Source organism: Kryptolebias marmoratus, linkage group LG11 (assembly GCF_001649575.2).
Source record: "Kryptolebias marmoratus isolate JLee-2015 linkage group LG11, ASM164957v2, whole genome shotgun sequence".
NCBI lineage: Eukaryota > Metazoa > Chordata > Actinopteri > Cyprinodontiformes > Rivulidae > Kryptolebias > Kryptolebias marmoratus.
In genome coordinates this window covers 14,249,907-14,276,539 of record NC_051440.1, presented here as the reverse complement: position 1 = coordinate 14,276,539, position 26,633 = coordinate 14,249,907, and the positions used below count along the sequence as shown (strand labels likewise).

General features: G+C 40.0%; 1 protein-coding gene across 2 annotated transcripts in view; it reads left to right on the top strand.

The window, feature by feature from the left end:
* The window catches only part of roraa (RAR-related orphan receptor A, paralog a), a 194,217-nt gene that overhangs the window by 132,348 nt on the left and 35,236 nt on the right, over positions 1-26,633 (top strand). Inside the window, exon 1 of one of the 2 annotated variants that reach the window (XM_017406069.3) lies at positions 12,125-12,411. The exons of the other annotated variant lie outside the window; for it this stretch is intronic. Within the exon in view, the coding sequence (XP_017261558.1) occupies positions 12,381-12,411 (31 nt within the window). The 5' untranslated portion in view covers positions 12,125-12,380. Of the gene's footprint in view, positions 1-12,124; positions 12,412-26,633 lie in introns of those variants that run through there. 2 annotated transcript variants of the gene reach the window in all.

Genomic DNA, 26,633 nt, shown 5'->3' with positions numbered 1-26,633 from the left:
GATGAGTTTCTGTTTGGACCTGTTGAGAGAGGTGATGTGGAGTGAAGGCTCAGATGCTGCAGCTGATTACACTGAGATTAGATGTCTCACCTCTAATCTCCCATCAGCAGTCTGGGACTCTGTCACACAGCTCGTGTTGCAGAAGACTAGCCAACACACACACACACACCCGCAAACAAGTCATGTACACAGGATGCTCTCTATCGAAAAGAACAGATCTCTCCTGATTACTTAGAGCTACGGTTTTCTCACTCTCTTGCAGTTTTACAGTGTACTGATTGTTGAGTGCTTGGACCACAACAGTACAAAAATACAGTTTGTTTTTTTCTTCTAAAACATGTTGACAAAACATAAATAAATAAATATGTAGTTTTACAAATAACTAAAAAAAAGCACTAATATTCATTTTAATACAACAACACCAAAACTCATGCCTTTTAAAGTTACCAATAAGACGAATGGGACAACTTTCAGATAGATTTAATAAAAGCAGAAAAATACCATTATCACAAAGGTGCAATGTATAATTGTTTCTGTGCTATTCATGGTATGCTTTTGTATGTAATTACATTGTATCTCACAACTCCCTGCAATATTTATTTTGAGTTTCTTACATCAGTTTAAGGTTTAAGCAATGTGTGTCTGCGTTTTCATTGGGAATAGATTGGCCAGAGGGAGGCAGCAGTACAAATGCAACTCTGGGAGAAGACAAATTCAGACAGACGAGGTTTCCTCTCCTCCGTCTAAACAAATGCCTTTTAGACAGCTTCAATTTCTTTCCGCCCTCCATAGTATTTATCTCCACTGTGTTGACAGAATTCTTTCCCTGATTGAGAAACATGGCTTTGCTCCTGCATCGTCATTTATTTGCTAGCATCTTGTATTGAGTTTCTCTCATCAGTGTTGTGCACTTCCACACTTATAGTACAGCAGTTTTTGTTTTTTTTACAGAGCCATAACTTAGATTCTTTTCTGTGTCTTTAGGAAAATATTGCCGCTTTACAGAGACATTCACTGAGGCTCACTGAGAGTTCAAAAGGCAGAGTTTGTAGACTTCATACCTCTTTTTATTTGACAGTTCTTTTTGTAACATGTTTGTAGATCATTAAAAAGCCTGGTATTTATATTTGCAAAACTATTACCAGCTTTATTATTGTAAATCATGCTTTTGTGTTCACATAAGACAATGACAGCATTTACCCTTGTAAAACATTTGCTTTACTCTGAATTCAATAAATTCAGAACATTGTATATATATACAATGTTCTGAATTTAGTGAATAGAGACTGCACCTATTATGTAAATAAGCTACAAAATATTTGACATTGCAGAAGTTTTGAAACAGCAGCAATCCACTTTGGTCTTTCCCCAACTCAGACTAGCCATTAGCTCATCAATCCCGTCAGAAAAAAATGTATTTCTCTAAACCGATAAATGATTAGATATTAATTGAACATAACCTTTCCACAGAACCTCACGTCTAAAGATCTGAACTATTACTTTAAAGCTTTTTGTGTTTTTTGCAATAAACTATTTAGGCCTGTTTTAAGACAGACCCTTCAAAATAAAGTTATAAATTTCAGCAGCTAGGAAATAGGCTTCTTGAATAACATGCTAGAGACTGTGGATTTTCTGCATTGTATAATCTACTGCAGTTCATCTTTGAGTTTTCAGTTAATCAGACATGAGATTTATGGTCCTTAATGGTGCTATACATTGCCAGTTTAGGAGAATAATACGTCCCAGTTGCTGTGTAATTTTGCTTGGCAACAGGCGCACTCCTGTGGAATCGCCCAGGGCAGTGTGAGTTGTCTCTGCATAGCTCGGTGTTCCATGCTCAGTGGATGTTTGAAGGTATTTCATCACATTGTTGCCTTGATTCAGCTCTTTGGGGATTTGTTAGTTGCACTCATGTGGGAAGTGCATCCAGAACATTGTTAAGCTAGGCCTGATAATGAAGATCAGCCAGCCAGAGTCCCCTGAGCGAACGCGGAGTGAGAAACTCTGGTGAGATGCGAGGCGCAGACATGGTGGAGCAGGACGCGCACACAAAGCAGTACACACAGACACAAAGGAATCATCAGCACAAAACATACAACACTGAACAGTGCCATAGTGAATTAAAGTAAAAAAAACACAATGCAGTACAACATACTCTACAGCAGATTATTATCTAATGTATTGTATTCTGTTGTTCCTAAACATTATAGCAAAATTTCAAAATTGTCGTTATGTTGTTTAAACATTAGTTGAGCAATATCACAATCATTTTATTGCTACTGTGCTTTTGTTGGGACTAAAAATGATAATTGCCCCACTACACATAACCTCTCCTTCTGTGGAAAGTTATTTGATTCTCAGCGTGGCACTAGAACCGGTTGTTTCCTCTTTTTCCCAGAGCAACATTGAATGCTCAAATTGACAAAATCTTTCCCTCTGTCTGTACTGCAGGTTATGTTTCATCTCACTTTATTTGTTTGTTACACAAAAGAAGTATTTTCCTCTTGGACATTTTGGTTTAATCTATAATAAATGACTTTTTTTTCTGAAATAGGTTGGTGTAATCACAGCAGTGAGGAATGGACAGTCACTGTAAAAGGGAAATCAATAGAGTTATCTATTTGTCGTAAACCAGGCCAGCGTGATTTTTCTCAATTTTTCCTCTGCTGCCATGTTTTTCCCCTTTCCAACTCAATATGGCCTCATCTTTCAGGCAAAGTGTTGGGTTTGTCTTTTTTATAAAATTGCAAATGGCCTTTGCACATGCACTGTTTCTGCATAAGTTTTGTAGTCCTTTCTGTCACCTACTGGAGTGTTTTATGAGAACAAGTGTGGTGAGGGGAGCTGTAGCGGTTTAAGACAGGTTGTTGTGGGTTCAGGCCGCTTTGCTTTTGTTGCTTTTTAATCTGGGTCTTCTCTTGGTGCCGGCCTTTTCAGAGAATCCGGGGCGGAGTGCGGAAAGACCTCATCCCCTTTTTTTTTCCCTCTTCTTTTCTCTTTTGCGTCTCACGCAGCTGAAAGGCCCCTGTCTTGAAGTGTTGTCCGACCAGAAAACGAGTAAGTGACATATGACAAGGATACAATGCTTGGATGGGTAAGCGGCCCCTTCTGCTGCAGGCGATTTCTCTCATGCCGACTGTCTGACGCCTCAGGTGAAAGGGGCCGCGGAACGAGAGGTGTGCTGAGACGCCAACTTCTGCCAAGCAAAGTAGTTGGCATGGCTGGGGAGGGCCTCAAGATCACTTTGCTGTGCAGTCGGCCTGCTTTTGCACAGGCGCAGATTATCTGTCTGTTGTCAGGCATTTGGTGCCTCAACATTTTCCCTTTTTTGTACATAAATTCAGCGATGGAGAGGGGTGCCAGCATGTAATGAAGGGTTTGTCTTTTTGTTCCTAACTGATGTTCTAAAGATGGGGTTTATCATTTTCCATCCTTGTGCAATCAGCCAGTTCATGTGAACTTATCACAACATTTTTATAATCCAAATACTGGAGTATTTTTATTACAAATAATTCAAACCCTAAATCAACTGTCCATCAGAAACGAATCATGATTTTTCTAGAATAAGAATTTGAAGAAAATTAAAAACATAAAGACAAGAAAAAATGTAATTTATTGAAATGATGTCCTGTAATATTGTCGATAAGATAAAACATGTCAAATTATATCATTTTAATAAAAGATCCTAACTGTGTAAGCTCCATTTTCAGATCAATCACAGTTTTCACAGTGCAACAGGAAGAAAAAAAGCATACAAATCACTTGTGTACGAAACCTGAACTAGATCATTTGAAATGAGGATCCTATCTTCCTGACAAATAATGTCATTCTTTTCAGAAACTAAAGCAAAAAAAAAAAAAAAAAAAAGTTGCACACACAGAGAAGAAAGCAGATGTACTCACAAATGCTTTCCATGATATTAGACATTGACATTTGTGCTGATCGCATTGTGCCCATTTTGTTGAATCTGCTTTATTAAAAGCATGCTGTTTTTTCTCTGCGTTGCCATTAATTTGTGTTTCTGTGGGCGTGCAGCGCAAGAACAGAGAGACGCGGTTAACCCATTGTGAAGTTAGCCGTCATCATTAAGATTCTGCAGATAACAGGCATGCGGATTTCTACTGCTCAGCATTATAGGATCCCAGACATCAAAGGCAGATTTTCATTTTTACTGTGTCTGCGGCACAGGAAAAGAAAGGGGAGGAAAAAAGAGAGAGAAACAGGTACGGAGATGGAGTCAGGGAAATAAAGCAGAATTGGAGGGGAAAAAAAAAAATCATGTATATTGTGTGTTCTGTAGTTAAATGCTTTGTTGAGTGTTGGATGCCATAAAGGGCCCTATCCGCTTGACGTGTGATTGTAGGTTGGCTTTCTTTAAAGATCAAGTTCATTTCTCAACAAGGCCAAAAAATGCAGGTCTGCATAATTAAAAATAAGTCTATATTTTTCTTCTTTGTATCACTTTTACCTGCAGTATCAGTTTCTTATTATAGTTTGCACTCGCTTCCTTTCATATCTTATAAATATTAAAGTACAAGCAATAATATTTGTCTTTGTATAAATCTTGTAATAACATTTCTGCCTGTGTTGCACAAATGTTACACAGAAGTTCCCCTTTAATTCCGATTACTTTCTCTCTCAGCATGCTGCCATTATTCTTGTGTCGTTACATCAGAGTGAGCTGTTTTACAGTGAGAGTATTGAATGTACAAGAGCGAGAAATATGCCGTTCTTCAGTATTGTGCTGGATTACAGAATCAAGGTCGACTCACAAGACACAGAGCAGCATTATCCCTTAATCCTGTGTTTTGGTTTCAAATAGCCTTTTTACACCTAATCTTCACAAGTAAAATGACAAACATGAATACTGAGGTAGGTATTTAAACATGCATTACCAACAATGTTGAGGTCAAAGGCTTATGCTGACTTAAAGTAGATCTGTGTTTTGGAAAAAGGAGCAGAGAATCTTGTGTTATTTTGTTGCAGGTGCATTACACAAAGCATGGGAGTGCTGTGGTGAAATTCCCTCTGGCAGCTTCAGATAGATAAAGCTGAAAACTTATCATTCAAATTACGATTTGTTTCTTATTTCACTCTTTGAATGAACATAGCACAAAAAGTAAGGACATTTGTGTTTGATCAATTATTCTTTGTTGTAACAATGCTTTTTGGCAGTAATTCATTTACCATAGGAACGTCTGATCATGTCCCCTTAAATGGTGCCACATTTATTAGGAAAATATATTTGTGGGATGAGCAGCAGAGTTCAGTGTCTGGGTTGCGCCTATAAAAAAACTTACCAAATATTTTCTGCCAGTACAAAACAGCTTTTTAGTTTGTTTGTTTTGAGCTTCTGGTATCCCAGGTGCTGACAGTCAGGTGTCTGAATATCAGCAACCAGTGGTAGTCGCATATCTCCATGGTCTGAGACTGAACTCTGTCCTCCAAGATGACAGTTCTCGCCCTCCAATATTTGGAAGTCGAAAGGATGGAATGTCCTGCCTGCAGTCGTGACCTCGACCACATTGAACACCTGTTGGATCAGCGTAGGGCTTGCTGTTTGTTCCAGAGTGACCAACACAACCACATTTGTCTGACTTGCGAAAAATGCTGGTTGAAGAATGGGATGGCGTGCCACAGCTGTGTGTGACCAAGATGATGAGCAGCATGAGGAGGAGGTGCCAGGCTGCTGTGACTGTGTATGGTTTGTCCACATGCCATTGAAGCCCCTGTTTGTAAAATGAATAAATTATTCAACTGCCAATGTTTTGTTCCTCGAGACTTCAATCATCCAATCCAATAAACAACGCCAAACAAGAGTCAATAGGAGAACAAGTTGTTTGTCATTGGCAAGTCCTTTCATGGGCGCAGCTCATATACTGAACTCTGCTGCTCAATCCACAAATGCATTTTTCTAACAAATGTGGCACCATTTAAGGGAAAATAAACAAGCTTTCCAGTTGTATAAGTTTTACGGCATTTGTACAAAAATCAAAAAATAATCAGACAAACAAAAAAATGTTCTAACTTTTGTGCAGAGTATATTTCCCCCTCACTTTTACCTCTGAACAACTTTAGTTTAACCTGCTGTACTTGAGCACTCAGAGGACAAGCTCCACTGAGTCAACAGATAATGTGAGGTAAAAGTGCTTACTCCACCGAGGCAGTGTCTCCCCTTGACCAGGCTGGTCCAACCATGTCTGTCAGGCTCAGCTGTGGCAGGGCTGGAGGAAACTTAAAGGTGCTGTGAAAGACTAAAAGTGGGCCAGCCGCTGCTGCCTCCTGTTGACCTACCTTGCTCAGAGGGTCCAGGTACAGACTGATGACAGTACGCCTCCTCAGCGGGCCGCATTACTAATGTGTGAGGGTGCAAGAGGAACACATCCAGTGATGAATCACTCCCCAGCACCTATGGCATCCTCATAAGTCAAGAGTAAAAGTATTGAGAGCGCGCTCAGGAAAGAGATCCTTCGTGTCGTCCACCTCAGAGAAACTCCATCCTGGCCCTGCGGAGGCGTTTTGAAGGGGGGGAGAAGGCTAAGTGGTGCACATCACACATAGCCTGAAGAAGTCCCTCAATCTTGAGGAAAACATTACTCCCTCCTGTGGGTCATGTTTTTCTTTTTTCAAAGAACTTAGGAAAAGTTACTTTCATGCTTGAACAGAGCTAATAAATGATGGCGTTGATCGGGAATGCCTCACTGGACCATCTGCCTTACCTTAAGACAGAGAGAGTTTGTTAAATATGTGTTAGTTCAAGCTAAAACTGTTTCCTTCTGAGGTTTCCTGCACTGAACAGTCACAGGAAAAGGCACTGCCTCATTATTCACTTCACGTGTTTCAGGAGTTAGACTAATTGTGAAACTGCTCAACCAAAAAAGCCTTAAGAAAATGTATACTTTGGTAACTGAAGGCAACTTTTTTAACAACAAATCTGCATGTTTCTCTGTTGTCTTCTTTACTTCTAGCCTTAAGCCAGAAGGTTAAACTATTTTGGTTTACACGCATACCTCCCCCCGGAGCTGATGTCGCGCTGTACCAGTGATGTTGGGGGAGTTGTGCAAGTTTGATGCTAGGTAATACATCACACACACCAGGGGGTCTCCCTAGTATGCTCCTCAATAATGAAGTTCATTCGTTAACTTCTCCCTCAAAGGCCATGTTCCCCTGCTGCCCTTTTCGGCAGCCATTGCAACTCTTACCGGAGTCACCCCGCTAACAGAAAAAAAAAAGACACATCATTGTGCTTTTCCTCCAGACAGACTCAGCGGTCGCCTTCGCAGAGGATGAAGAATAAGCAGGTCTATTATCAATCCCTCATGCCTGGTTATAGCCATAATTATCACAGGGAAATGACCTGCTCTGTTTGGTTTGCCATAGAGGCGCTGCGCATTGCTAATCACCTCCTTCTTCTTTCCTATCGGCCTTGTGCAACGAAGATGGAGCTGGTTTTGGGGGGAGTCTTGCCAGTTCATTAGAATTCACAGGGTTCCACCTCCCTTCCTAGCCAAGCTAAGCCTCTCACACAGGCTGCCATGCCTGCGATAATCTCTCCTCTTCGTTCCCTTTCACTCCTTCTCCCTCCATGTGCCTATATTTCTTTCCTTTTACGTCCCCAAGGGCAGCCTTTATACAAAAGAGATGCTGTGCATTTCATTGTTAAATTTGATTTCTACTAATCCATTGAAAAAAAAATTATTTTGTGACATAAAACAGTCCAGCGGTGGCAGTGAGCACTTTTTATCATGGCCATTATGACCGATAAACCAGCTCGCTTCAATGACGGGCTTTGTTCAACAACTTTTGTATAAGATACTTTTTTTTTTCCTTTTTTAAGACAACACTGAGTTCCAGTTGGCAGATTAGAAACTATTTTATTGCTGATGATGTGCCCAGAATCAAGAGGGCCTGGCTCAGAAATCACAGCAATAACTAAACTTTAATCAAGAAAAAACAAAATGTGTGAAAACAAACACACACACACAAAAAAAACCTATTGATCAATTTTGCTTTCCATTAAAGTAAGTTAAAACTTATTTAATTGTTGACAGCTTCTCGCCACCACCACACTGTCAAGGGGTCATTTAATGTGAAGCAAACATGCAGGTTTAATGTCTTTGTTGATATGAGGTCTGGTCACACGGCCACGACTGGTGACAGAGTTCTTGTATCCTTTTTGTTTTTTCCCTGACAAAATCGTGATGATTCAATTGAGTTGGAAATACCAGAGACTTATTTTTTTATACATTTGCAGAGGAATTATTTAAATTCAGCTCTATAAATAACCGTGGCAGTAAAAGAAAAGGCTACAGCCTTGTCAACCAGTCACTATAAACACCGTGTTGTTGTTTCTGATTACATGACAGTTGACAGGTGTACACCTCACCTGTGTAGGAATGATGTGCTTTCATATGTTTCCTTTTGACCCCACAATTCTATAAATATTGTGTTTGTGTGTGTGTGCATTCAGTGACGAAGAGAGAGTGTGGTGCTGATCTGGCCCTGAGGCTGCTGTGCATATAAAGGATGAAGGGCAGCTTATAGAGCCATTAGTCATCTGATCTGGGTACAACCATGAAAACTGTAAAAAGGTGTAATGCTTACATACTCCAGCTACTCTTTTATACGAGACGCATTGCTCCTTCGAAAATTCATTAGTCATAATGAGTTCTCAACACTTCCTGCGTTGAACATTTTTTAAACTTTTGCTGCTCTTATTTAAACAAGTCTTTAAACGCAGCCTCTGCGGTCCCATGGACCTAACCCCGTAGTGTCCTCTATTTTCACAGAAACAGATATTTCCTTTGTTGTCTGCGTGATTTATTGAAGTCTTCTCACAAGTGGAAGCCCCCAGGAAATTGTCTGAAATGGTCCTAAATTGGTTTATGATTGTGTGGTGTGGGCCAGTGCTGTTATGCTTCCGATATTATGCCCTCCACTCCTTGGCGTCTATATTAAATTGATCTGTATTGTTTTCATGGAGTGCCTGTTCGAGCTTGTTAATTCTACCGCCGCTTCAGGCTGGTGGCGCAGCTTCAAACACACAGGTGGCTCTGCGGTGGGATACGAGGCTCAGTTCGCTGCGGAACAAGACTGAGGGCTCAGAACGAGCAAAGAGTTCATTTTGTGAGGTCAAAGGCCACCGAGCGCAACGGCATGCAAGTTACAGGTCTGAAAAGTATTAGTCCGGAGCTGCACGAGTTAAAGTGGATCAGCTGCATGGTGAGCCTGTGCATGGAATGGCTACTGACAGACTGCTAATGAGGCCATTATCAGGTCTCATCCTCTCCTCTCCTCCTGGGGCACCACTGGATGTTCAGCACCACATCTCAATTGAATTTCATTCCACAGGACTTGTTTACAGTAAATACGTTTGCTTGAATTAATCCACGGGGAATGTGAGAAACATGACCCGACCCGTCTAAAAGCAGAAACTTAGCGTGTTTTACTCATTTTGGTTCAACTTTCATACCCAGATTGTGTTTAATTAAATGTCTAAACGTCACAATAACAAATTTCTGTTTCATGTCCAAGGGTGTAAAAACGTTATTGAATGAAATGGTCCTTTTTGTGGCTTTGTGTCACTTCATTCATACATGACCAGTGGTCCCGTTGTGGTTTAATCAATGCACCAGTGAACATGCATCAGCAGCATATTGACAAAATGTCACCGGTAATGTGGGGCCGTCAAGGAAAAGTGTGATCAAGAGCTAATGAAGTAGCTTTGCGGAAAACATTTGTCCTTAGGGAGACAGGGCATTTTAAGTACGATTATACACACTTGGAGGCAGTGAGTGTGTTGTGTAGCTGAAACAGTGAACAATGCAGCAGCAACATCATGATCCAAATTTGTATAAGAGCCATTATGGAAAATCAGAAAATATTTTTTTTTAAAAAAGCTAGTGTTAATTTTTCGGATGTAGTTTTTTTTCTGAAGTTGCAATTTGTTTTATTCATATTTTTTTTTTAAATTTGTAACCAATGCTCATTAAGTCATTGTTTCCCTACATTTTTGTTCAACAAGACTTTTTAATTTGTAGCGTACTTGCTCTAAATATGAACTGTAGATAAATATTATACATAATAATATAAATATTATAAAATATGCCACTGCTCTCCTCATGCATTATCCTCCTTTCAGATGTTTGTCGTTTAGGACTCAACCCATGCGATGCTTTTTCTTTTTTAAACCCCTCCTCTCTGTGTCGTGCCATGCTTTAACCACTCCACAGCGTTTTGTAGAAGACAGATTTTTTTAAAAGGCAACCACAGATAGTGGCAGTTGAGCGTGTTTCTGCGAAGACCCCGCTCTTGACTCATTCGATGTGCTTTGAAGGTCTTGTGGGGAAATTTTGACATCGCACTGTTTCAGCTGCATCGCATTGTTTTGAATAGTTCACCTACTGTGGCCCGTCTACTTCTCTTTCGGATCCCAGACGCGGTCCATTTGGTTCCATCAGTCTCTGAATGATATTTGGTTCATTATAGCGGCGCGCCATGAGAGACCAAGTGTTGACACAACATGCGTTAATGTGTTTAGTGACTCTAATGGATCACAGAGATCTTAATGAAACATTGTCAAGGGAAGAGTTATGCTGCAAGCTGCTGAGTCCTCATTTCCATTTTATACATTGTTAGAAGGACCTTTATTTAATCATTAGAACAGAATAGAAGACTCAAAATTAAATATAGATATTTAGAGTATTACACAAGTGTAAATTATGAGACAGTTTGCTATAACTTCTTTGTTAATTTTAAACTCCAGAGAGCAATTTGGTCATTTTTGACAGTGTTTGTTTTAGCTATTGAAACAGTTTTTGCTCCCCTGTAAGTCTTTATCCCTTACAGTGATCACACCTTTTCTCTCTCTCTCCTTGTACAGGTGAAGGTCATTCAAATATATATTTTGTTCTTTTTTGCTCATAATAATTTCCCCAACCCCTTTTTACTAAGAAACAGTTGCTCTTCTCTTTTCTTCCAGGCAGCTTTATTTTCTCAACCTATTTTATTTTGAAATAGTTTGAATGCATGTGCATTTAATTGCAACAAATAAACTAAAAACGACTCGTAACTGTTCTTAATATGGATGTAATTTAGCAGGGTTTGGGTTTTTTTCACCAGCTTTTATGATTTATGATTTTTTTTTGTTTTGTTTTGAAACCTTGCTGTGTCTGAAACCAAAGCTGTGTGATGTTTGTCTTGAGACAAGATGATATGAGCACCAGCTTATTCATGAAATGCCAAATGGTTATTGGCCAAGGCTGGATTGCACTAAAACCAGAATATTGTATCAGAGAGAGGCAGCTGGTTAGGAGTCAGAACAGATTATCATATGAGAGAGAGGATGAGTGAGGAGACTGGAATGGAAAGCAGGGGGCGAGAGTGAGGGGCACAGGAGGAAGAGGTGGAGGAAGAGGAGGAGGAGGAGGAGGAGACAGAGAGGTGATAGTGGGAAACTCATTGCCCGGTCGCTGTGGGGCGGAGGGGGATCAGCCAAGCCATTTCGTCACTGTCTCTGCTTCTTCACCTGTCAGAAGGAGCAGGAGAGAGAGAGATGGTGTGTGTGTGTGTGTGTGGTGGTGGTGGTGGTGGTGGGAGGGGGAGGGGGTGTTGTAGGTCCTCTGAGGTCAGAGGAAGATGCTGAGGCTCCACTCGTCTCCTCTCTGCAAAGGGCCCACCGCTGCTCGCAGACATCTGGCCTCACACTGATCACTCATATCCACAGGCGGGGAGGAGGAGGAGGAGCAGAAAAATCACACATCCTCTCTCCTCATATTTGTCCTCATCTCTCTCTCTCTCTCTCTCTCTCTCTCTCTCTCTCTCTCTCTCTCTCTCTCTCTCTCTCTCTCTCTCTCTCTCTCTCTCTCTCTCTCTCCCCTTCGTCCAACTCTCAGGCCGTTCTTTCCTTCCATCCTCTTTTTGACTTTTTTTTTTTTTTAATTTATTTGCTTTAAATTACACCACATTTAAAGACAAGATAGGGAGAAGAAGAAAAAAAAAGATTGTGGAAAAACGTTGTCTGCTGCTCGGGACTTTATCCTAATAAAAAATGGAAAAATAAAAAAGATAAGCTGGGGAAGATAGTTGGGGGGGCTGTGATGTGTCTAGCAAGCCGGTAACACAAGACTGCAATCAGTGGGAAGAGAGCCAGCTTCCCTGCCTGAGCTCTCAGCGCCCCTACTGGCTGCACGCTGTGCCAATCAAAGGCTGGTGGGAGGGGGAAGCAGGCAGACATGAGCGCTGATGTCACAGTCACATGGATTCTGGTGTGGTCATGCTCGGAGGCTGAGAGGCAGAGCTGTGCTGGCCAGCTGCTGCTGAGACAGCAGTGGAGGGCTTTGCGCTGCTGATAGTTTCTCCTCTTATGGACTCGAAGCTTAATGATGTATTTTGTGATTTCAGCTATGAAAGGTAAGAGCGGAACAACAATAAGTGCATGCTATATCCCCGCTGGCCGGAGTAAACAACAAGTATAGAAGGGGTGACTGGCTGGCTGGGGTGGGAGGAGGAGGGTGGGGAGGGGGGGTCGGCTGAGAAGCGCAGCTCCGCTATTCAGAGACTGCCAACTCTTTTGCATTTCATTTGCAAGGCATGAGAGTGGCAGGGAGAGAGGGGAGGAGAGGAGGAGTGACTGCCTTCATCACTCCAGATATTCTGCTGCATCTGACCTGTCCGGGCGAGGACAGATTAGTTTCAAACTCACAAGGATAGAAGCTTTTTTTATTGAAAAAATCTGTAAAGGTGTTTTTTTTTTTTTTTACCCTTTTCCTTTCCTTCCTACAGTTGTGTGTGTGCGTGTGTATGTGTGTGTAGGAGGGGCTGTGAAAACCACAGTAAGCTGCGCGTCAAGAACACTTTCCGAGCTACAGAGCAGAAGTTTATTATAATTATTATTATTATTATTATTATTGAATGAATTTAAAGTAACGCGTTTGAGTTTGAAGTGTGTGTTGGGGGGGGGCGTTTTTTTTTTTTTTACGTCTCCTTCCTAATCCTGTTGTTTCAGACCGGAGGACGTGCCACAGTTAAATGTGTGTGTGCGTGTGGGTCGCAGACGAGTCACCGGCGCTCGAATGGCAGACTGTGATTCTCTGAGTTGATACCAGTGCGTGTGAAAGTGTGTGTGTGTGTGTGTGTCTGCGCGCGCGTGTGTGTTGTGCTCCACTGACCTATTTTTTTAGGGGGGGGGGATGTGGGGATGTGGGGGGCAGTCGGAGTTTACATGTGTTGCCATGAGTGCAAAATAGGCAGTCACAATATAATGTTGATTTACTCTGCTTTTAATCCCAACTCCTCTTCCTCCTCCTCTCCATCAAACACACACGCACAAACACACATCCGACAAGTGCATCCATACACACTGACTGTATAGCCACAGCACACTTCTCTCAAGCATGCTCGCACAGGCCTATAGTCGTGTGTTTTCTCTCCACTTCTGAGTGCATTCTTCCAGATTTCAGAAGTGAGCAGCCGTCCTGATGTTTAGATGTGCGCTCATGATCTGATCAAAATCACCAACCAAGACAAGGAAAACTGTCAGTGTACACGTGAAAATCATGACAAAAAGCCAATGTATTTGACTCTTCCCACTTGTTCGAGTCATTTTGACACATTTGGTTTTTACCATGTTTGACAAGAGCAAAAGTGCATTTTAAAAACGGAATCCTTTTTATAATGAAGTAACTTTACAAGAGAAAATGCTTAAAAATATCCAAATTTTGTGAAACTATTAATCATATCAGTAGATTTTATCTTAATTTGTTTTATTGCTTTTTTTTAATAAATCACAAAGAACAGATAAAAAGGGCTTGTTCAAAACTCTGACCTGTAATTACGTCTTGTCTTTTGTCTTTTTTATTGACGTTGTGTGAGAACTCATTTATGAAGCGAGGCTCCGACTCTTTTGTGTCAGACCTGGAGAAAAGACTCAGTCAGACACATTTTAAAACGACCTCTTGACCCAATGTCCTTTATTGAAAAAGAAATGCTATATATTGATTTGTAATGGGGCTGTATTAAGTCGCACATTTTGGGGGATAAAGAAATTTAGATGCATGGAATTTTGACTGTTTAAAAAGTGTGAGTGTGAATATTTTATTTTTACTTACTTTTTATATTTTGTAAGTTAATTAGATTCAGACAAATTCATTCAGATGAGGCATATTTACTTTTCACTCCTTTTTTTAAATATATTTTAATCCTTGTTGTCTCGGTGAACGTGTCTCTATCGGCTCATTTTCCGGCTTTTATCTCTCCGTTTCAGTCTTCCTTTGCCCACATTGTTACTTCCAGTTTCACAGAGGTCGCTGGTGTCGTGACAGGATACTGTGACATCGCGAAAAATGAAATTAAATTGTGAACAAGCTGCATAATTGGAACCTCATTTATATGGCAGGAGCAATTTCATCTGGAAAATGGTCGGTGAATTGGTTGAGCTGCACAATGACTTGCTGCACTGACACAAACTTACTTGCTATGTAAATATTTCTTACCCAATCACATTGGCGGTGCCTCTTTTTTTTGGTGCATTTTAGGCTTGTTTTTATCCTCTCAACTTCAAAATAATGCTAATATATTATAACAACTGTCTCTATAAGTCTCTGTGGCTTTGTCTCTGCACAACCCCCCCCCCCCATCTATCCACCTCTCCCTCTCAGTTCAGCTTCTCTACCACACCACTGCCTCTCAAGTACCTAATTACCTGTAATGGAAACATCCCTCTCATTACCCCATGCAAATTAGCCATCCTACTCAGCACAATTAAGATGAAAATTCCAATTACATCATTAAAGAAAGTTGTTTGATGTGTGGATAGAAAAGGTAAAAAGTGCTCCTTACTCAGAGTACATATAATTAACCCTTGAAAAAAGTCTTTTTTTTTTTTTTTTTTTTTGTTGTGGCAAAGAACATAAAGAATTTATGAAAGCCAGGCTCAGTGAACCTCTGCAGCGCATGAAGACAGGAAGCACATAGATATGTGATTTAGCGTGAGTGTGTACTAGACTGTGAAAAATGTTCTGGGGGGCCCTGGAGGAGATGAAGCCAAATAACTTGTGATAGGTGCTTTAAGGCTTTGTTAACAAGGCTGTAAATATTTGCTGTAGATTTGCCACTCTTTGTCTCTTTCTATCAATGGCCAGTTGAAGTGCTGCTCTACCTCGTGCTGCAGGCTCTCACACATTAAAGCAGAGGTTAACAAGATTGGCTATTATCCAGTTAGGGACTGAGGTCCTGTAAGACCAAAGGGAAAAAAAAACCTACTGATTAGGTTGAAGACAAAAATAACACAGGTCACCTGCAAGAATTTAGAAAAGGCTGTTTTAAAAAGATGGTGTTACATTTGAAATTAACACAAAATGTATTCACACTGTGATAGTAATTTTACTTAAAATAGGAAATGCAATGCAAATTCCAGTTAGTGAAGTCACAATTTCTGCATTTATTTACATTTTTTAATTAATTTACATGTTGCATTACCATAAAATAATGAATAAATAACCAGTGCAGGAGAAAGATGATCCGGAGCCACCTGATCGAGCGGAGACCGAGAGCTTTAGCCGTATTTCTCCGCTCCTGGCTGGCTGAAGGAGTGGGATGGTGTCCCCACAGGTTATTAAGGAGTGTGAGATGTGCCTGTCTGAGCTGTGCACACTGAGACAAACATCCTGGCTGCCTAACTGTGTGTAGAGGGGCTGCTTAATGAGATATTGGCTGCCCATTGAGAGCATGGATTTTTGATTTGGCGGCAGAGAAGTTGGGAAGAGGGCGAGCTGCACTCCGGAGAGGAGAGGAGCCAAATGATAAGCACTTATTTCTGAAACCGATATGATTTATTACCTTTTGGCTTAAGGCAGTTCGGTATTGTGAATTATCTTATAAATTCTATAAATAATTTTTGTGAAAATTATTTTAAATGGCAGCTGATGTGACTACTAATGTCATAATTCATAAAATAGGTGATAATTGCAATCAGTCATAAAATGTGCACTTTAAATTTGCCAAAATGGAACTAATTATAGTGTAATTAAAAATTGAACTGCCTGACAATTTAGTAATTCTTAAACAATCTAATCCAAATTTGCATGTTTTGAAAGGTTCACCAGTAACTTATAGCAGTATTGATTACTGTTGAATTGTTTTCTCTTCTATCCAGCTGTCCACATCCTTGCAGAAACAAAAATTAATCTGGGAACAGTTTATACCTCACAAACATTTATCTGGCAGACAGCTCTGTCAGTCGTCTTGTCTTGTCAGTCATACTCTGTGGTTTTGACAGATTTGTTCCCATCACAGGCAAGGTTAAACGACTCTCCTCGCTCTGTGGCCAGCCAGGCAGCGGTTCGACAAGAAACAGCAGTGGCTCGATGAACCCATCGGGTTTCACAAGATGATTTTTCTTCATTCTAGAAACATTCACTCCCAAGTTCACTCAGGGTTCTCAATTTGGCTCTCCAGTCAGGTAAAACACCTAGCTGGGCTTAGTCAAATGCCTCTAACTTAAGGGTAATTTCCTACTTTACTTTCAGTCAGTATTTCAGGAGTCACTTTACAGATCCTTTGAAGTGTCTCCCTGTCATGCAGCATTTAACTGCTGATTGAATACTTCCTCTGTCAGCACTGGTTAGATAATCATTCACCACAGTCCATTTTTACTTTTTTTTCCCCCTGTAGCTTCTTCTGTTGAAGATGCACAGTGAATATAGATGTGATATTTTACAGCTCTTGTTCAAAGACTGCATGCTTTAGATTCAAATGGTTTAATTTTGTAGATTTGCTCAAAACCAGTTCATTGTGGATCAGCTTTATTCTGTATAATGTATCAATGATGCCTAACTTAACAGGAAAACAACTGACATTTCTTCTGCAATGCTTTTGCCTTTATATGCTTTGCCACTTGTGGTTTTGAAGTTAACGGTGGTTTAAGAGAGTGAAGGGTAAAGTTTTTTCCCCTGTACTTTCATTCTGAGCGTGTTTTTCTTACCATCGTCTCTTTTTTCCCCTCTGTGAGCCTCCAGAGGGCTGTCCATTGGCTTTTTGAAGTTGCATCAAAGAGGAAATGGGGGAGAAAAAGCATTATTGATTTTGCGTTTTGTCTGACTCAAACACTGAGGACAGAAAAACACATAAGAAATTTAGGTGTTTGCAGCGGTCCAGCTCCGTCTCCCGTGAGCGAGCCAGAGGGGGAAGGGGGTGGATACCAGTGGAGGTAGAAGGTGAGGAGGCTCACCAGACAGCGCCATTCCCTAGAGTCGTATGCGAAGTTCTTTCACTTCTATAATTCCTATTATTCTCTCTGTTCTAAATGGGAGAGCAAATCAAGCCCATTACTACATCTGGATAGAAACTTCTGCTTCTTTTCCTCCGTGTCGGTTAACTGTTCCTCCTCCTCTATCAGACGAGTGACTCCCAAGGTCTGACAGCGCTCTATAGTTGACCTGCTTTTCCATGAAACACCAAGCTGCTCTCGGTTGTAATCAGATCTCTTTGCAAAGCAGGCATGCTGGCAGCAGGCAAGAAGCCAGCGAGCTTGTATTGTTTGTGTGGGTTATCGCCCTCATCCTCCTCCTGCGTCAGCCCAGCAGTGGTGATGAGACAAGAGACAAGTACTTCTTCTAGTGTTAATGTGACCTGGGGTGTCTGAGAAGGATCTCTCAGTGATAGCTGCTGATAAGAGCTTGTCTCTAGGTTGCCTTATTCAGCACTTGTGCCGAAGATATGATGTGATACAGCGTACTCATGTTTCATGAAGTCTGCTGAAACCGACAATCCAGGCTGCACATGCGTTCGCTGTCGGGCTCTGTGGGGTGAAACAAGTCTTTTATTAGTGCCAGAATCACAGCAAAAGTTGGCTGGAGAGTCGGGGAATGAGAGAGGGTCAGAGGTCGCAGCATACGAAGACGCGCTCCCCCCCTCTGCTCCGTGGAGAGCCGCCGCGGCATCTCGCGATCCCGGCGGGGGAGAAAGGATGAAAAATGAGAGGCGCACGGAATTTTGATGAGACGAGGGAACAGGCAGCGTTATAACAAAGGTCGTCACAACATGTGCTCCGCCGCTTGATTACAAAAGGGAGAGAAGTGCGCGAGGCGTTTGATTACATGTCCCAGCAGAGGCCATTAGGGGTTCTTCTGGTAGGATGCCATCATTTACACTCGTCTGATCTGGTGTGTGTGCACCAGCGAACAAACAACGAGTGTGAATCCTCCTGAGCACTAGAGGGTGCTCGTCAAGAGTTACAAATGATTCGAAAATCTAGAGTTTGAAAGTCGTGACTGTTTTCCAACTTATTCTTGATTGCCTAGAGTGATTTGTATGTTGCCAACATGTAGAATGTAACAGAGCAAAACGAGCTCTGCCTCACACCAACTAACTCACATAAAAGGAATTCATCATCACAGATAACAAAGAAAAACAGCCTTGCCAATACGGAGTGCTTGAGATTGATTTGTATGCACATACTTTTATTTGAAATAAAAGAAATGCTGTTTCAGTGCTAATTACAAAGATGAAAGAAAGAAGAATGTGCAAGGCAATGAACTTTGTTTAAAGGCGCAGCACATAGCTTATTCAGGGACACAAAGCTTTAATGAAATCCAAATCCATTTATAGTCTCATGAAGTGCGATTTGAAATTGAAACTGTTTTTTTTTTTTTACATAGAAATAAACAAAGAGCACTGTTTGCATAGTTTGGTTTCTCCATTCTTAGTCTGCAAGCCAGACATCAAAGCCAGCTACACAGTGTATGTTGTACAGAATGAGAGCGTGCATCCTTCCCAGCTGGAGCAATGGGGTTAACTGGATGTGGAGAGATCCTTGACCCATCTGAGATAAGCTCCCCACCCCCTCTCGCAATGTGGAAAATCTGATTGCTGATTATGAGTTTATTCCCCATTGTGCTCAGCCTTTTGCATGTCAGGATCCATCCCTCCCAAGCAGAACTGATTAAGGAGCTGGAGATGATGCTACAGCTTTCAGAAATTGCTGAAAGACTCTCAGAGAGCCTGGCAATCTGGAGTGCAGCTGGCAATCACCCACCGCTGACTCTTTCAGAGGCTTTTTGGGTTGTTTTGTTGTTTTCAAGTGGGTTTTCTGGCATATTGTTGTCTTTGTTCCCCTGGGCTTCTTGTTTCTGGATGAGAGCTTTCCTAGTGCTGAGCACAGGTCCTTGTCAACCTGGATGCTCAGCTCAGCCTAGTCCAGCAACAGCAGCGTCAGCAAAGACTCTCGCTCAAAGTCTCAGGATTTGCTTATGATGGGCCTCTTACAGCAGCCTAATTTGTGTAAAAGAAGGATGTTCATCCCTCATATAAAAAAAAATTTCTTTGCTTCGTTTCAGAATGCAACACAGGGACAAAAAATGAAATAAAAGACTCCTCACAAGTGTATCCTCATTTAAACTTTTAAAGGTTTGTGTGCATTTCAGTGGATTTTTGTCACAGGAATGAATAGTTTTCTAGCAAAAAGACAGCACGACTGCTTTATTTGCTTGCAGGGATATGTCACTTGGTAACAAATCAGCAGCTGCCATCTCCAAGTTTTTATTTTGTCAGTAGTTGGAGGGTAGAGGAAGACAATCCTCTTCTTACTATGCTAATAGCTGTTTTTAAAGCCTTTAATGTGTGACTTGGGGCAAGAAAGGATGAATCTGCCCAAACAGAGCATTTTCATCACTGGAAAATACTAGAAAAACTGTACAGCCCTTCGTTAATGACGTCCTACAGTCAAACACGTCACCCAGAGTTTTCCTTCATGTTGCCTGAGTGCTTAAATGTTTTGTTGCTTATTTAAAATGTGAATATTATATTGAGCACTGTTTATGTATTACTATTAAGCTATAAACAGACTAAAACAAATGATGTATGTCATGATAAAAAAAAAGTTTGTGTCCCAGATACTAAACTGCGTTTTTTTTTTTTCTTGGCATCTCAGTCTGAAAACAACCTTTGGCAACGCTCTTAGTTTTTTTTTTATTAACATTTTTGTAAAATCTTTTTGCTCTTTAACACAGTGCAGGATGTGTTTTTTAGAGAAATAGTCATGTAAAGCTATATACAAATAAAACGTCTCTTTGCAAAACTTCAAAAGGTGCAGCATGGGTTTTATGGAAACTAAATTACAATTTAAATAAAATGTTTTTCATCAAAAACAGAATAGTCTACAACAAAATCTTCAACTAAGCACGTAACATGAGATGGTAATTGTTTTGTAATTACATTAAATAGAGCATTTTGTTACATAATGAGACTGAAGGCAGCACCAGACTGGTATGAGCTTCATTGAAACACGTTACTGTGTTGCTGTTTTTATTGTCTCACTATGATTCAGTGCTGAGTTACTGTTTCGTGGAAAAAAATACATGCTGTGCATATATTATTATTGATATTAAATATAGCTGCAGTGCTCAGAAAATAGCTTTGATAATCAGCTAATAAGCCACATGCTAATTACCTTAGTTTGTGTTGTTACTGCTGAGGTAAAACAATAAAGCACAGCAGTAGAAATGTGTTTACTCATCGACCCCATTATCAATTATTGATAACAGTCATTTAAGATAAATATATTTGGATCTCTCACCCCTCAAGTATTAGATCAAGAACATTATATGTATAGTAAAAAATAAATACATAAATAAATACATTTCTATGTGTCATAACATTAAAATATTTAGCTGTAAGATAAAAAAAATAGTTTAATATTTAGAGGTCCATTATTGTAAGTGTTTCCAAATTTTTAAATTATGGTTTTGAATGTTGTGTTTTCAAATGTCCAGATAGTCAAATCTAAATGACCCACAACTTGTGATAAAATTTATTTTCATAACACTTTCTGTGAAACAACATAGCTGCTTTATATCAATATATAAAAAGACCTGCTGTGAATGTTCGTTTGCCACTTTGGATAAATAAATGTAAAAGTTACAATGAATGCAGACCACTATCTATGAAAAAAACCCTAGACACCCCACAAAAACGTTGAAGCTGAAACGGAACCAACCTTTCTGTTGTCTAGTTCCAGTACAAGTTTTAACTCCCCCCCTTTTTCATGTAAACCAACACTATATTGCCCTTTATAAAAGCTTTAAAATATACTTCTTTTTTTTTCAGGTGTTGACTCATATTTAACGTAGTTCTGACTTCACCGCTGCATGCTCTATTATTCATTTTTAAAATACTTTGAACTGTAATTAGTTATTTCATGATTAAAAGAAAAGTCATGTGACACCATGATTGTGTGCAGGGGACTAAGTGGGACTTTCAGCCCCACGTCCCTGGTGCTCAACATGGCAGTACCCATAAACGGGACCTTGTGCCTTTAATTCCCAACAACAGGAGAACATGGGGGCACAGCACTTTTTTGCTTGTTTGTTTGTTTGTTTACGGACCATAATGCAGACACAGTGGGATAGGTGAAGCAGACATTCCAGTTCAAAGATACCCATAGATCAACTGCAGCGCATTTGACGCACCTTGCCCATTTGAGTTGGTAAAAAAGTTTTTTGATCTTTTGACACATGATTACATTGGGCACCAGTCCTTTGATCTCAACATAATTTTTTCCCCCCCTCTCTCTTGATGTAAGATTATTGTAATTTATACATAAGGGACTTTGTTTTTGCTTTGGTCTAACCAAACTTGAGTAAACATGGAATACGCATATTGTATTCATTTACAGATTCTCATTAGTTAGGCCGAAGATAATTAATGAGAGGCCGTGGCATATAACTAGACACTGTTCAAATAATTAATTCCTTTTTGTGCTCCTGCTACGTGTGAGAAAAAAGTGTCTGATCAATTCATCCCTTAGATGTAGCTCTTTGAAGACATGCAGTCTTGTGAGAGCACCACTACAGTATTTATTCTCTATCAAACTTTGCGATGCAGATCATGCAGAGGCTGTACAAAATGTTGCAGGTTCCTGCTTCCTGAATCATTCATAAAGCTTCTCAGTTTTCCTTAAATGAGCTGTATATCTCCAATTAAACCTGCACAGGTGTAAAATGTGATCTATTTTCTAGCATAATAGCTTCAGGCAGGTTCAGAGTTTGCGGTTTACCGCTCGTGCTTACAGGCAATGGTCTTACCAATTTGTGTGCTTTTCCTGCACAGTTCATGCACATTATTTGTAATTTTATGTTTCCTAGCACCTGAAGCATAACTTCATGACAGCAGGCCTAATTTATTTATTTTTGTATGCATTAGCTTTGAATGAGGAGCCAAAAATTAGGCGGAGCAGTATGAGAGCACCAGTATTCCATGGAAGAAATTGGTGAAAAAAATTAAAATAGTTTGAAATGTTGAGGCACACAGATAAAAAGAATTTTCAGGATGTTAAAAACAAATCATTTCAAATTTACAAAGTTTTATTTCTTAAGGAGTCAAATACATCATAAATTACATTTTAATTATTTGTTAAGAATGGCAAATGCAATATAAAAAGTATTTAATAACTGGTGTTTCTAATAGTTTTATCAGGAGTAATAATAATTTTTCAATGAACATGAATATTTACTCTTTCATATTAATTAATGAAGGTAAAAAAATGGTGATTAAATTACTGCATCCTGAGTAAACGTGTCTTGGAAATTTTAGATTTATACTAACAGGTATTGGGATGAAAACTGGAATGTTACAAGTTATCATAACACTTGTTCCATAATGTTTAAAATTCAGTATTTGATTTTGTGTTTTTCACTTTGACGTTAATTTAGCTTTGTTATGCTTTGATGAAAATTGTTGAATTTTTTTTTCCGATAGTCATTTAGGTTGATGCTCTGTGTGATCTGTCAGTAGTGAATCATTGTTTGTATTTTGCATTTTATATCAAAATATGCAGGGGTGAGTGTAGTAGTCAGTGAATATACGCAACCAAAGAGCAAATTCAAGGTTTCAGTGTTTGCTTGACTTCAAGGCCTGTTTGACCTTGTTATTGTACCTGTCCAAGAGGGCCCCTTAGGCCCCTCTGCGACCGACCACATGTAGCCCAGAATTCTGTGACCACAGAGACCATGATCAACTATAAACACAGGCATCATGATAAAACACTAAATAAAAAAGTGTTGCCAAATACAAATAATTTAAAGAAGGCTATGAATACAAGAGGAGGAGAAGGAAAAGAACATGGATGCTTTTATTGAGCAGATGCTGTGTGAGGAGATCACTTTTTACCATATCTGTTCAGCTCATCCTTCAGGAACTACAAAGACGCACAAATCACTTCAAACTTTGGAAATCACCAAAATTTTCCTTTTAAATAGACAGTTTGCAAACCGTTGCATTACCGCTACCTATTGAACTGAAGTGTAAAACTAGCGCAAATGACCCCAAACTAGTATAAATATGAACATGTGCATTCACAAAGCTCCAATGTTTTGTTTTTTTTAAATTTAAGGATACAGAAATTATGTAGAAGTCTTCGCTAATGGTACAAGAGAGCTCGAGTATTCCTGGCTGCAGCCTGCAGAAGATCCTGTTCAGTATGAATCAGTTATAATGTACTATAATATTAAATTTAAACTTAGCTAGAATCAAAACTCCATCATGTCTTTTTGGACTGGGGTTTTAGTGGAGCTGAAAACTTAAGAGGTTTTCTGAAGAGACAAAAGCCAACAGGCAGAAGCCATTTTAGTCGCTGCTTTTCATCTTTCTTGCAGCAGCAAATTTTTTGAAGCATTTGTTTTTTTACCTGAAGCAGAGCATAGACGCAACACAGACACAAAAATGTTACTGAATCTAACTAGAGTATTTACAAAGGCGTGGAAGGTGGTGCTGAACATGTGAGAAATTACAAACTGCTTATTGTCTGTTTAGGTAACAGACAATGGCTTGCATTATTTGACCTCACACAATTTACTGGGTTAAATAGTTAAACTGGCAAAGACGTTCTGCTATCAAAGGACCACAACAGTTAGCATGAACACCTCATCATATAAAAAAATGGTGGCGCAAAGTTGGGAGGTCACAAACCTAAATACAAATCATGACTTGTACACAGCCTTGTCTGTGCCTTTAAAAGGATGTGGCTGTTTAGCTCATTTGGATTCACAAAGCACTTGAGAATCAGAGATCTGAGTTTGAGCCCCACACTGACCCTTGTTATTTTTGCTTGCTAATCTTGCAACATGCAGACATTTATTTTATGTCTAAAACCAACTTTAAACATTTACATAACTTTAACTTTTAAGCCAAATTTAGCCTGATTTTAAGGAAACAAAACTATAAGTTTGCAGCCTCACTTAAAAAAACTGGGGATGCAGCTGCTCCACTTGCACCATTGATCAGTCTCCTATGCCTGTTAGTAATGTGGTCCTCACCATCCACAGCCGGCAACCAATTACTTTTAGTGTTGAGCCCAATACTCCAGGCTGCAGCTAGGTATGTCTCAGAGTTAGACTTATATTTCTCTCTGCAAATAATGAGTATGAGTAAAGTATTCAGAAAATTTTTTTTAGAAGACTATATATTTTTTATTGTGTCATTGCTATTACCTATTACCTACCTATTATTTGTTGCACTAAAAACAATAAAAGCAAAGTTCCATGTTAATTGTAAAGAGCAGTTTAGACAATTTTTCATAGTGCATGGAGCAGTATGAGCGAAATTCAAGTTTAATCATGTTTTTTTGTAAAATATACCATCTATTAGTTTTAAACACTAACATTTTTCCTTTATTTAGTCTTGTAACTAAGTACTGTTATTCTTCATTTTTGAGGTTATTTACATTCAAGCTTTTGGAAATGTGACTAGAGTTAATCCTTTATTGTCCTGTATGCACTCATAAATATAAACAATTTTATACTACTTTTTTTAAAGCAACTCTCCGAAGGAGAATCAGGGACGGTTTATTTCCGATGCTCAATTTAAATTGTTCAGTTAGTATGAAAATTGAATGTTATCCATAGACAGCAGATATTACATGGCTTATTACTGATTTATGTTTATAAGATAGATGTGATGACACAATAGTATATTCCTTGAGCAACCACAAAAGCTTCTAGTGATGAAGGGTTTATTTTTAAAACTACAGCAAAGGCTTTCTGCAGATTAATTTCAGTGTGTGGCTCCATTGTGGGAGAAACAAATTGGGCTTTACGGAATTAGTGTGTTTGCTGCATAAATCTCAGATCTATTCCTGAAACATATGATTGTAGTTAATGTGATTGAATGCTTGCGCCTTGCCTCGGTGCGAAAAAAAAAGAAGCAGACCTTCCCAAATGGATTACTGTAGAGCTGCACGTACAGTAGTGATGGGTTACTGTTTTCTTCATCGAACCAGGTGTGTTGTCCAAATACAATATGGATGTGCAGGGCTGCCTGTGTACTCGAGTGCTGGGAGACTATTTGCTGAAGGTCATTTGGGATCATAGCTTGCCATTAATAATTTCTGAAAGCATCCAACAACTCCATCTGTTCTGGTACATCCATCGCTTCACTTCAAAGACAAAGGCAGCATCTGCAGGTTAGAATTAAACCTGCCTTCGGGCTAACATGTTGAAGGTGGGACTCTTTGATAGCGCATATCTCTGGTCATCAGGTCCTACCTCACATATTTTAGCCAATTAATGTCCGTTTACTCCTACAGCTTCAATGCATGAACAAAATACTCCCAGTATATGCTGTATTGATATTACAGTGTGTGTTTTTCGTGCTTTCTAAGCTGAATCCCGGGGACGTGTAATTCACTAATTTCACACATACACTCAAAGGCTGCTGGCCCCGCTGCAGGGACGCAATTACCACCCTCCATCACGTTTAACCAGTCAGCTTGACAAGGTTTTACTGGAGAATGTATCAAAGCTGAATTCGTATGAAGCATTTAATCACATGCATTGAGCGTGTTTGTGTGTGCGGCTCATGAAATAACAGGTTTTAACCCGTGCACCTGATGTTCGGCGCTGTAAAATTTAAATAGATCTCAATGACATTCCCCACTTCAGATCTGTGGGAGTTCGGCAGGGAGTAAATGGATGTTATTGCAGCGGCGCGTGCTGCCCGGGCCTGGTGGGCACAGTGGGCAAAGAGGCAAGTGTCTAGTGGAGTGAAAGATGGCAGTGTGCAAGGAGAGTGCATGCACACAGCTGAGGCTGTGACAGAAAACAGTCAGACTTGTGCTCCTGCTGCTCCATCTCTCCCTGCCAGTGATAGATCTCCACTTTGGGTTTGTTAATAACCCAAGCCCGGCTCTCATGATGGACTCAGAGTGGCTATTCCACCCACCATTCATTAAGATGAAGAAAATTGTGAAGATGTGTTCTGGGAATGTGGAATAATCTTGTACATATGTCTGGAAAAGGGATTAATGGAAATTGTAGCTTGTATGATAAAATTAATAGAAATACTACATGAGTGCAGCTTACAGTTATGACTTCTTCTCCCCTCACATGTGGTTTGCTGATAAAGCACCTGCGTCTGTGAGTATCTCCAGCACCTTTCAGCCCTGGGCTCCAGTACTGTACTGTAGGGCTGCCTAGTGAGTCCACTCAAATCATCATCAGCTCCAAACTGCTTAGCCTGGCTAATTTGAATTCCACATCTCTGCTGACTCATAGCCCTGTCAGGACCCTTTTTCTTTATCACGTCGATGCCTCTGGTGGAGTCTCATCACAAGCAATGGAAATTAATTGTCCTGATAAGAAACT